Source organism: Nelumbo nucifera, chromosome 1, assembly GCF_055504915.1.
Source record: "Nelumbo nucifera cultivar China Antique chromosome 1, China Antique-T2T, whole genome shotgun sequence".
NCBI lineage: Eukaryota > Viridiplantae > Streptophyta > Magnoliopsida > Proteales > Nelumbonaceae > Nelumbo > Nelumbo nucifera.
In genome coordinates, this window is record NC_142649.1 from 157,483,909 (window position 1) to 157,495,925 (window position 12,017).

Consider the following 12,017-nt stretch of genomic DNA (forward strand, 5'->3'; position numbering starts at 1 on the left):
ACCCATATATGTTCTCACTTGATTGTGATGATTTTGTTTTCAAAATATAGAAAAAAAAAGATACAACAGCTACATCAGTAAAATGATACAGTTTTGCTGATGTGGCAGTCATTTTTTTTTTATTTTGAAAAATAAAACCATACAATTGATGAATGTATGAACACCTAGGGGTGCAAAAGGATTGAATCATGATCCGATCCAATCCTATTTGGTCGAATTTGGATCACCCCCTGTTTGGATTTTTAGATTGGATTCGGATCACCCCTTATCTGATCTGATATATATTATATATTTATAAATATAAATATATGTAATACATATATATGTTATTTATTTATTTATAAATTTATTTTGTTATTTATTTTTTTATAAAAAAACATATATATATATATGCTGAAAATAATTAAAAACTACTTGTTTTTTTGTTTTTATTTTATTTAAATTAGTATATTTTATTTTTTTAATAATTTATCAATTAAAAAACAAGTCGGATCGGATCAGATCCAAAGATCCAACTTACTGATAGGATTCAAATTCAAATCGAGTCCTATCACATCTGATCAGATTCGACATAAATAATATCATATCAGATTCAAATATACCTTGATTCAAATCTGATCTGATCCGTTTGCATCCCTATGAACACCTCTAAACAATCCTACAATCGAATTATTGCCTATTGAAACCAATTGTTGGCTCACAATGCCTCTTGCAAGCCTGAAAATAATTGATCTGTGTACAGCTTCAATGTGAACATTCTTTAGAGGTATTGATTCTTTGAATGCAGCCATAAAACCTGGTCAGAGCATGGATTTTCTAAAGAAAGATTGGCAAGTCCACCTTGAATAGTAGGAGCTTTTTTGGAATATGTGGGGTTAAGTTCATTCAAAAATATCAAAGTTGTTTCAGTTATTAAATGGTCTCAGACGTTTTAATTGGTTGGGACTTGGAGAGAATCAAACTCTACTGGGACAGGTTAGACTCTCTTGGCTCTTTGGATGTATCCTAAACATAAATTTATAATGTCTGTCCCATGGGGTCAACTACACGAATCCTGTTTTGTTATTTATTTCGTAAATCATGGATGATTAAATCATTTTATCACCTATTAGAACTAATCCAAAGATTTCATTTCTCACTCTTTCCTTCATAGTTTTACGACTCATCCATCTAAGCATTGACATATTTACTACACTCATGTTTGGGTAACTTTTCAAAACTCTTCCCTACAACTTACAACTATTTTATAAAACTTTCCTTTTAGCCAAAATAGTATTTGTCTATCACATTAGACTTTCTAGGGCGGAGTCAAGGGGCCCGGGGGATCCATCCTCCCCCCCTCCAAAGAAAATAATCCCTGGATGCATGCATCTTTTCATTTTACCATTTTCCTCAATCTCTCATTTGTTAAATCATTTTTTTATGAAGAAATATTTATTAGCATTAATTGGCTAGGTTGACTTTAATATCATCCATTTGTGTGATCCATATTACAAGCAAACCCTAGAGTTATGCCTGTTCAAGATGATAGTGGGCTGGGTTTGGAGCACAATGAACATTAGACCTGACTCAAGACTAGTCGATAATAAACCAGGATTGGCGTGGCCCAATATGAGTTAAATCATCTGGACTTAGTTTTGCCAATAATTATGGGCCTGGCATGTTATATATTGCTTCAGTTTTGCCAAGGGCACAAGCCAGGCTTCGACCCCATGTTGGCCCATTCACCTCTCAGCCCGTGGGTCCTGAACCAGAATCGAAATTGTTTCTAGGTATACCGAGATATGGTCTGGGTTTAAGGTGGGTTATCTGTACCTGACCTTTCTTGTTGCCATCTGAGGGGTTTCTTGACGCCATCTCTTCTCCAGACAAAGCCACACAAGGGCTGAGTTTCTAATAAGGTGCAGCTTTAAGAGATTTTGTCACTCTAACAAGTATAATTCAATCATTCAACTGCCAATCTCGAAATATATTTGTTAAGAGATCCTGATGAGGGCAGATTTGGCCCTCCAGTGAAATTGCGACACGTGGCACCTCGTGACAACTAGGCAAGCACCCAGGCAACAATTTACCAAGTTGGTTTCCCCCCCGGGCACCGGTCTGGCTGGCCTAGCACGACCTGGCGCGGCCTGCGCTTGACCTGCGCGACCTGGCCGGATCAACCTGCCACAGGCGCTGACCTGGCAACCTGGCCCAGACACAGGCGCTGACCTGGCAATCTGGCCCGGACACAGGCGCCGACCTGACAACCTGACCCGGACACAGGGCCGACCTGACAACCTGACCCGGACACAGGCGCCGACCTGACAACCTGACCTGGACACAGGCACCGGCCTAGCAACCTGGCCCGGACACCGACCCGCCGACCTGGCAACCTGGCCCGGACACCGACCCGCCGACCTGGCAACCTGGCCCGGACACCGACCCGCCGACTGACACAGGCGCCGACCTGGCAACCTGGCCCGGACACCGACCCGCCGACAGACAGGCGCCTGCCTGGCAACCTGGCCAGGACACCGACCCGCCGACTGACAGGCGCCGACCTGACAACCTGGCCCAGGCGCCGACCTGGCCGCCTGGCACAAGCGCCAGCCTGACAACCTCGAGGAGTTCATCACCGTACCCCGGTTCTGACGAGATATGACGTCTTACCATTTGAAGGCTTTTCACCCACCTAACCCGCGAGGGCACCACTATATAAGGACTCCGACCCCCAAAGCCAGAAAGGAGAAAAAAGTATGGTAACCCCTGCCCTCTAGCTCTCTCATTTCTCTCCAAGCCCTCTATGATCAGAACGCTAACTTAGGCATCGGAGAGTCCCCGCCGGGAAAATACCCCCGGGTCCTCTGATTCAGTTCCCGCAGGTCCCTCAGCTCCCGCTGTCTACAAAGGAGAGAAAATCACCTCACGCGGAGGGCAGTCGGGTTGCGCTGCACCAGGGAGCTCCACTATCCTCTGAGTTGCAGACCGCCTAGGAGCAAGTCAAGTGACGAGTTCGCCATCAGGGAGTTCGTCACCAGGCAGTTCGCCACCAGGGAGCACTACCAGGCAGTTCGCCATCAAGCAGTTCGCCACCAGGCAGTTCGCCCCCAGGCAGTTCGCCACCAGGGAGCACTACCAGGCAGTTCGCCACCAGGGAGAACTACCAGGCAGTTCGCCACCGGGCAGTTCACCACCAGGCAGTTCGCCCCTAGGCAGTTCGCCACCGGGCAGTTTGCCACCAGGCAGTTCGCCATCAGGCAGTTCGCCACCAGGGAGCACTACCGGGCTATTCGCCACCAGGCAGTTCGCCCCCAGGCAGTTCGCCACCAGGCAATTCGCCCCCAGGCAGTTCGCCACCAGGTAGCTCGCCACCAGGCAGTTCGCCACCAGGGAGCACTACCAGGCAATTCGCCACCAGGCAGTTCGCCATCAGGCAGTTTGCCACCAGGGAGCATCACCAGGCAGTTCGTCACCAAGTAGTTCTCCCCCAGGGAGTTCGCCACCAAGTAGCTCATCACCAAGGTACGTCACCACCAGGTCAAACACGAGGTACTTAGCCAAAAAATTTATACATCACAAAAAATGGTACGTGACCAAAAACGGTTACATCAATTGGCGCCGTCTGTGGGAATACGCTACGAAAAGCTAAGTTCTCATCCTACAAAAGCTAAGTTCTCATCCTACCAAAGCTAAGTCCTCACTTTTTTGAAGATATCACTTTATAGTTTACATTTTTTATGAACTCAAAAACTATGCAGGGGGCTAATAGACTAAGTAGCTCTACCAACCTTACTTTCGATTCAGATAATGCCTCATCAGTCCTCTCCGCAAGGTCCCCCTACAAAGATGAGCTCTTCGTGGCTTCCGTGGGAGTTGACGGCCAACAGACTACATAGGCGCCCTTATTGGTCGAGCCTTCCAAGGCTCCCGTGTGAGCTGGCAACCTAAAGTTAGTAGTGCTGCCCCCGAAGGTCGAGCTCCTAGTAGCTTCTTGTAGGAGTGGGTGACTGGCATTACGAAGCTGATGCAGCACAATCATAGCTCGACACCTCACAGGCAAAGCCTACGGGCCACATTACTGCTTAAGACCCGGTCGCCTCTCCGGCATGGGCAAAGTCAAAAAAGAGTAGACCACGAGTCACTCCCAAAAGCCTATGGGCCACATTACTGCTTAAGACCTGGTCGCCTCTCCGGCACGGGCAAAAATAAAAAAAGAGTAGACTACGAGTCACTCCCAAAAGCCCACGGGCCACATTACTGCTTAAGACCCGGTCGCCTCTCCGGCACGGGCAAAAATCAAAAAAGAGTAGACTACGAGTCACTCCCAAAAGCCTACGGGCCACATTATTGCTTAAGACCCAGTCGCCTCTCCAGCACGGGCAAAAATCAAAAAAGAGTAGACTACGAGTCACTCCCAAAAGCCTACGGGCCACATTACTGCTTAAGACCCGGTCGCCTCTCTGGCACAGGCAAAAGTCAAAAAAGAGTAGACTACGAGTCACTCCCAAAGCCTACGGGCCACATTACTGCTTAAGGCCCGGTCGCCTCTCCGGCACGAGTAAAAGTAAAAAAAGAGTAGACTATGAGTCACTCCCAAAGCCTGCGGGCCACACTATTGCTAAATATCCAATCGCTTTCTCAGCAGGAACAAAATCAGCAAAAGTGAACTATAAGTTGCCCCAGAGCCTAAGGGCTACACTACTGAACTGGCGGAGACCCCCTCGTCTTACTGGCAGCTCGCCACATACAGGCAGCTCCCAAAGCCTAAGGAATTGGATCAAAACTTACTAGCTCGTCGACTTACGGGCCAAAAGAAATCTACTCCCTTCGCTGAGTTACTCTCAGCTCGGGAGTGGGGGCAATTGATGAGGGCAGATTTGGCCCTCCAGTGAAATTGCGACACGTGGCACCTCGTAACAACTAGGCAACCACCGAGGCAACAACTTACCAAGTTGGTCTCCCCCGGGCACCGGTCTGGCTGGCCTGGCGCGGCCTGCGTGCGACCTGCGCGCTGCGCGACCTGGCCGGATCAGCCTGCCACAGGCGCCGACCTGGCAACCTGGCCCGGACACAGGCGCCGACCTGGCAATCTGGCCCAGACACAGGCGCCGACCTGACAACCTGACCCGGACATAGGGCCGACCTGACAACCTGACCCGGACACAGGCGCCGACCTGACAACCTGACCTGGACACGGGCGCCGGCCTGGCAACCTGGCCCGGACACCGACCCGCCGACTGACACAGGCACCGACCTGGCAACCTGGCCCGGACATCGACCCGCCGACTGACACAGGCGCCGACCTGGCAACTTGGCCCGGACACCGACCCGCCGACAGATAGGCGCCGGCCTAGCAAACTGGCCAGGACACCGACCCGCCGACTGACAGGCGCCGACCTGACAACCTGGCCCAGGCGCTGACCTGGCCGCCTAGCACAAGCGCCAGCCTGACAACCTCGAGGAGTTCATCACCGTACCCCGGTTCTGACGGGATATGACGTCTTACCATTTGAAGGCTTTTCACCCACCTAACACGCGAGGGCACCACTATATAAGGACTCCGACCCCCAAAGCCAGAAAGGAGAAAAAAGTATGGTGACCCCCGCTCTCTAGCTCTCTCATTTCTCTCCAAGCCCTCTGTGATCAGAATGCTAACTTAGGCATCGGAGAGTCCCCGCCGGGAAAATACCCCCGGGTCCTCTGATTCAGTTCCCGCAGGTCCCTCAGCTCCCACCGTCTACAAAGGAGAGAAAATCACCTCACGCGGAGGGCAGTCGGGTTGCGCTGCACCAGGGAGCTCCACCATCCTCTGAGTTGCAGACCGCCTAGGAGCAAGTCAAGTGACGAGTTCGCCATCAGGCAGTTTGCCATCAGGCAGTTCATCACCAGGCAGTTCGCCACCAGGGAGCACTACCAGGCAGTTCGCCATCAGGCAGTTCACCACCAGGCAGTTCGCCCCCACGCAATTCGCCACCAGGGAGCACTACCAGGCAGTTCGCCACCGGGCAGTTCGCCACCAGGCAGTTCGCCATCAGGCAGTTCGCCATCAGGCAGTTCGCCACTAGGGAGCACTGCCGGGCTGTTCGCCACCAGGCAGTTCACCCCCAGGCAGTTCGCCACCAGGTAGCTCGCCACCAGGCAGTTCGCCACCAGGGAGCACTACCAGGCAGTTCGCCACCAGGCAGTTCGCCATCAGGCAGTTCGCCACCAGGGAGCATCACCAGGCAGTTCGTCACCAAGTAGTTCTCCCCTAGGGAGTTCGCCACCAAGTAGCTCATCACCAAGGCACGTCACCACCAGGTCAAACACGAGGTACTTAGCCAAAAAATTTATACATCACAAAAAATGGTACGTGACCAAAAACGGTTACATCAGATCCCATCAAGAATGATCCGATCCATCGCTTGATATGCAAATAGGAACTCAGAAGTAGCATTTTTTTTTCCAGATAGAAGATAGCTTCTAGCTATATCAAAATCCCAATTAAATTCATTTCAACGTTCTCACTAAATCCAGTACTGATCAGTATTAATTGATCCAATTCTATCTCCCTAACTCCTCTCTGTTAGTGACAGTGGCCTTACGTGATGACATTCGAAGTTTCTTCTCAAGCACTTGCATTGAATCTGAGACCTCTGCTCTGTAAACATAGAACCTTGACACAACAAGGAAGAGGATGAAGTTCAAGAAGTTGAATACTGTAAAGAATGCGTAGTAGTAGTCCAAGTGAGAGGCGTTGAGGTTATTTAGAATCCATCCTCTGTGGCCATTCTTCTTGGTGGCATGAGACACAGTCGTGAGAACAAATGTACTAAGAAAGTTTCCGACCCCCAAGCTAGTCATGGTATAAGAAGATCCCAAACTCTTCATGTTCTCAGGCGCCTGGTCGTAGAAGAACTCCGTGGTTGCTATGGCTAGAAATGCGTCAGCCACCCCCATGAGCACGAACTGAGGGAGCAAGGTGAGTATGCTGAGAGGAAGCACTCCACCATTTTCTACCAACCCATGATCTCTGGCCACCCTCAGTCTCCTCCTCTCAGTCAGAAATGCAGCCAACATGACCACAACGTAGAGAGCAAGACCAACTCCCATTCTTTGAAGGAGGGTGACTCCTCTCGGATTCTTGGTCCACTTCCTGATCACCTTAACGAATACCTGGTCGTATATAACGATGGAGATGAGCATGGATATCGTTATAAATCCATTCAAGCTTGCAGGAGGAATTCGGAAGTTCCCCAGATGTCTGTCAAGAGTTACACCTTGCTGGACGAAAAGGGTAATGCTCTGAGCGAACATTATACTGGGAACGAATGTTGTTACCATTATTGGGATCATACGCAGCATCTGTTTGGTCTCTTCTACCTGGGTCACTGGACATAGCTTCCATGGAGAGTCTGAGCTCGTTTGCACAGCGGCCTTGTCAAAGAACCTGTAGGAACGAACAGGTTTACTTTACTAAGACAAAACTAAAGAAGTTGCAGAACTAATAAATAATTAAACTACCAGACCATCACTAACCTCAGTGAAGCTGTATGCTCAATCCTGAACTTCCCTTTTGCTTCGTATTCCTTGTGGTCAAGCTCGTAGAGCTGACTCGGGTCACTGGGAATGGACACCCTCCATTTCCATAGGGCAAAAACAATGACCCTGGCCATCCTGGTGAAAGGACTCCCTGTAGGCGCCCTGTGCCTATAGGAGGGTGTGCCCACCATGAAGATTATCATGGACACTGCAAGCCCAATCGTTGGAATCCCATAGCCCAAGGCCCAGCCCACATTGTCTTGTACGTACACAAGGAAGGTGCTTCCAATGAGTGTGCCAAGGTATATTCCAAATATCCACCAATTAAAGAAGGAGAGCTTAAGGGCCTTCTCCTTTGGATCGAAATCATCAAACTGGTCTGCTCCAATGGTGGAGATGTTTGGCTTCGTTCCACCCGTTCCCACTGCAAGTACATACAGTGCAAGAAAGACCACAGCCATTTGTGATGTTGAGGCCTTCTTACAGTTTGTAACGTCTATTTGATTACAAGGAGGTGGTTTCAGTGAAGAGAGCGAAACGGCCAGTGTTAGAAGGCCCATTCCCTGTAATGTATGAAATCAAATCAAACTACCATTTATTACGGATCATGATTTAACTACTCTTAAACTTGATAACTTGCGGATCAACCCACCAAATTTCTTTGGTTTTTGAATCAGAAGAGATAGTTGCTAACCCGCAAGAAACAAAATGAATCAGCACAGAAAGTATATTCTAGTCTAGATTCCTCATTTTCGTTCATTTTCTGGCCACCCAAACACAACCTTGGGCATCAAGACTGCTGAAATCCGGACAATCAGATGTAAAGAGATTGACAAAATAAGAGTTAATCAAATCATTAATTTCTTTGTCATCTGATGTCCAGTTCCCATGATTGTCCTTCAGCCACCCAATATAGTTATTTCTCTTCCTGTTGGTTGCAATCAGATGGAAGACCTTTGTTTGTCTGTCGCCATTCTGCAGCCAATCAACTTTAGCCCTCCGCTTCCAGTATAATTCTTGGATCTCCAAGAGAGAATCCAATTCACTTCGGAGTTTCGTTTCTTCATTGACATCATGCTGAATAATAGCAAAAGCTTCCTCAATTTCAGAGATTTTACTATTAAAATTCCCCGACTTTCCCTTAGCCCACCTGGAGAGAGAAACATTAACAGAAGAGTATTTTCTTCTCAAGGTGCCATTGCAGTTAACAGAAGAGTCTTGATGCTCATCTTATTCCAACTCAGATCACTGAGTCGATGAATCAAACACAACCTTGGGGCATCCCAAGAGACCGAGGTGAAAGGTGATAACTGAGTATGAAGCAATAAAAAAAATAAAAATAAAAATAAATTACCAAGAGATAAATGGCGGATGAGATGAGGAAGGTCCAGTAACGGCCAAGGTGTGCATCAGCGACGTAGGCACCCAAGATGGGTATCAACCAGGTGGTTCCCACCCAGTTGGTGACACTGTTGGACGAGGCCACCGTGCCCTTATGTAGCTCCCTTGTCATGTATATCACCAGATTCGATGATATTCCGTAGAAGGCCATACGTTCAAATACATCATACACTGCCCCATTTTAAACAAACAAAACTAATAATAATAAGAGTTTCCATCGATTTTGTAAAACTATTAATAACAAACAGAAGTGGGAAAACGAAACGGAATTCCTTTCTTACAAGAATTGAACTGACGAGATATAGCAAACTGAGCATCTCTTCAACCAAACATGGCATGTTCTATATGTTTGAAAAAGAACCAAATGAGAAATTATTATTTAATAGCTAGGTCATAGCTGTGTTTGAAGTAACACATCGCCTGGGGTACGTTGGGATTGAATGGCTAGGTCGCTGTAAATGGATTAGGTATTTAATTATCAGTTTGACTCAGCAAACGTGAGACCCACATCTTATCCAATTCATAAATATTATGAAATTATTGTAAATAAATTAAAGAATCATATATTGAAATTAATTTGATCTATTTAAGCATAAAATACTAAAAAATATTGTAGATTTGTAGGGGCACAGAAAAAGCCAAAATTTTCTATTGGGAGAAAAATTCAACTATTCAAGTATGGATGGGAAAGTGAATTTTTGGCAAAGTCGAAGAGGCCCGAACTAGGGGTGATCATTTTTTGCATGGTTTTTAAAACTGAACCGGTTAGGGGTCTAGTTATTGGTTTGAACGGTCGGACCGTTCGACTCAAACAGTCAGCCCATTCAGACAAAAAAAATTAAATAAAAAATTAAAAAACAGTTAAAACGGTTCGAACAGTTCAACGGTTTGCTGACAAAATCAACGGTTTTGGGAAAAAATGGAACCGATCAAGTGACCGGTTCCCAGTTTTTTCAATCCAACCATCCAATCCGGTCCAGTTTTAAAAACCATGATTTTTTGACCTAGTACATATATACCTATGTGGCAACTTCTCTCTCTCTCCCTCTCTCTCTCTACATTCCTTGTGGAATAAGGTCCAAAGAGGAACAAAAAAAAAAGAATTGTCATGTCTGATGCGTCCAAAATAGGCTTTTTGATTTTTTTTTTTTTTCTGCTTTGAAAACCACTACTGGAAAAGTCAACACAAAACCACTGAGGCACATGCCCAAAGAGAAATGTTGCTAAGAAATTAAATTTTGCACAAAGTACTCATATATGGAAGCTCTCAAATCTCTCTAAGTATTGATCAAGTCATACTGTATCTGTCGTATTCATACTCTCAATGATATCCCTCCTTTCTTTTTTTTCCACATCATCCATGGTCTAAGCTTTTACAGAAACAACCATACTTAAGCTAGTGCTTTAATTAATTTGCTACAAAGCTCTGTCCAATATAAGCCTTTTCATGTGGGATATTCAAGTTCAAATTAATAATATTTAGGGAAAACATGAACACAAGATGGAGCAACATTAATTAACCTACAAATTAATTGATGGATGGTTCAGACCATGTAGACAATATAGGAAAAATCCTTAAATTAACCCAATTCAAGAAGCCTTTCAAATACTTTGAGAAAATATCTTATTTTCCTCTAGCCTTATTACCTTCTATTGTAACATAGAAGATAGAAGCTTAAGTTCATAAAACCCCAAAAAAAAAGATAGTAAATTTTTGAGATTTCCTGAAAACATCTTACTAGCTAGGCACATGATCTATGATTGGTAACCTTCTGTTCCTCCAAAATAAATCAAACAAAAGGAAAATATGTAGGTGAAAATATAACTATGACCAACTGACCATGCCTTCTCAAATTTTTAGTGGGTACCCTAGTAAAGTGAAGGCGCTTCTTAGCAACAAATTAAGGAAAGAAAAAGGAGGTAAGGCAGATAGTGTTAGCTCCTTCATATTGCTCAAATACCACATTAGAGCGAGGTTTTACTATGAATGAAACACAGAAAAAAGAGAAAGAGAGATCAGTATATGTGTACCAATGATAAAGGAGCAAGCTTTCCATCGACCTCTCTCAGATCTAAGTATTGGGTTGCCTTTGAGGTCTGTAGTCCCATCCTGCGTATACTCATCACCACGCCCTTCTTCCCCAGACATGGTTGACTCTGAGGGCTAGCTAGGCTACTTTATTATCTCTGCCTTCTGCTTAAGCGTCGATGGGTGTCCCAAATTCCAACCCATTTTATAGATATCGCATTTCCTTTTGTAAGATGCCAAATAATTTGAAGCTGTAGATATTTTCTGTGCTTTCTTGACTTGTTCCAACTTCTTTCAAGCATTTGACTTTTCTCCTTTATTAATAAAATAACTCACAACAACTCAACTTGCTGATGGTGATTAGGTTCTGCTAACTAACAGGAGATAGGGAGCTAATAATATATTTGTGTATATTCTGGCCAGAAGAGGTCTTATAAGAAGCAATAGCTATTTTAAATTGTTGCAGAGATTGCTAGCTAGAATTTCTAGCTATCTGGCCAATTGACTACTTGCTGCATGCGTAAATGCTATTTAATAAATGATTTTCATTTAATTTGTAGCTAGACTGGATGTGTTTACCAATTTAGATCCACCACTTTTGTTTACAAAAATAAATAAATAGATAAATAAATAAAAATAAACTAGGGGCCTGTTGCAATAGATTCAGCTGGTTATCCAATGTATTTATCATGTGAAAACCGTTGGATTGGTATGTTTTTATTACAGGGAACTGATAATTAACAAATGGACTGGCTCAACACCCTACTCAACAATTCTGGAACTGAAAAAAAAAAAAAAAAAAAAACTTTTATGTATGCCATTGTCTACATTCTTAATTATGGATATCGGCCTTCTTATCCACAGTTGGAGTTATTATTTATTCTTTCTTTTGGATTTTGGGTAAAATAAATAAATTCATTATCAATTCTAACACTTGACTTTAATTTATACTTAAAATTGTATAAAGATACCCATCTTATTCTTTATTCAATTTGTCAATTGTTGAAATTTTGGAATAGGGATATTGATTGTTATTCCAATAAGAAGTCAAGTTTGCTCTTTAAGGGTTTTAGACAAAATTAAA

The 12,017-nt window shown here is 44.9% G+C and overlaps 1 protein-coding gene across 1 annotated transcript; it reads right to left on the minus strand.

Annotated features, from left to right (window-relative positions):
• Nucleotides 1-6,321: 6,321 nt before the first annotated feature.
• On the minus strand, nt 6,322-11,119 carry LOC104602807 (protein NRT1/ PTR FAMILY 5.2-like). The gene is made up of 4 exons (XM_010266628.2): nt 10,936-11,119; nt 8,858-9,075; nt 7,501-8,066; nt 6,322-7,411 (listed from the first exon to the last, which is right to left on the minus strand). The coding sequence occupies exons 1-4, from the start codon at nt 11,051-11,053 to the stop codon at nt 6,526-6,528; spliced, it is 1,788 nt and encodes a 595-aa protein (XP_010264930.1). The 5' UTR covers nt 11,054-11,119; the 3' UTR covers nt 6,322-6,525.
• Between the last annotated feature and the right edge of the window lie 898 nt (nt 11,120-12,017).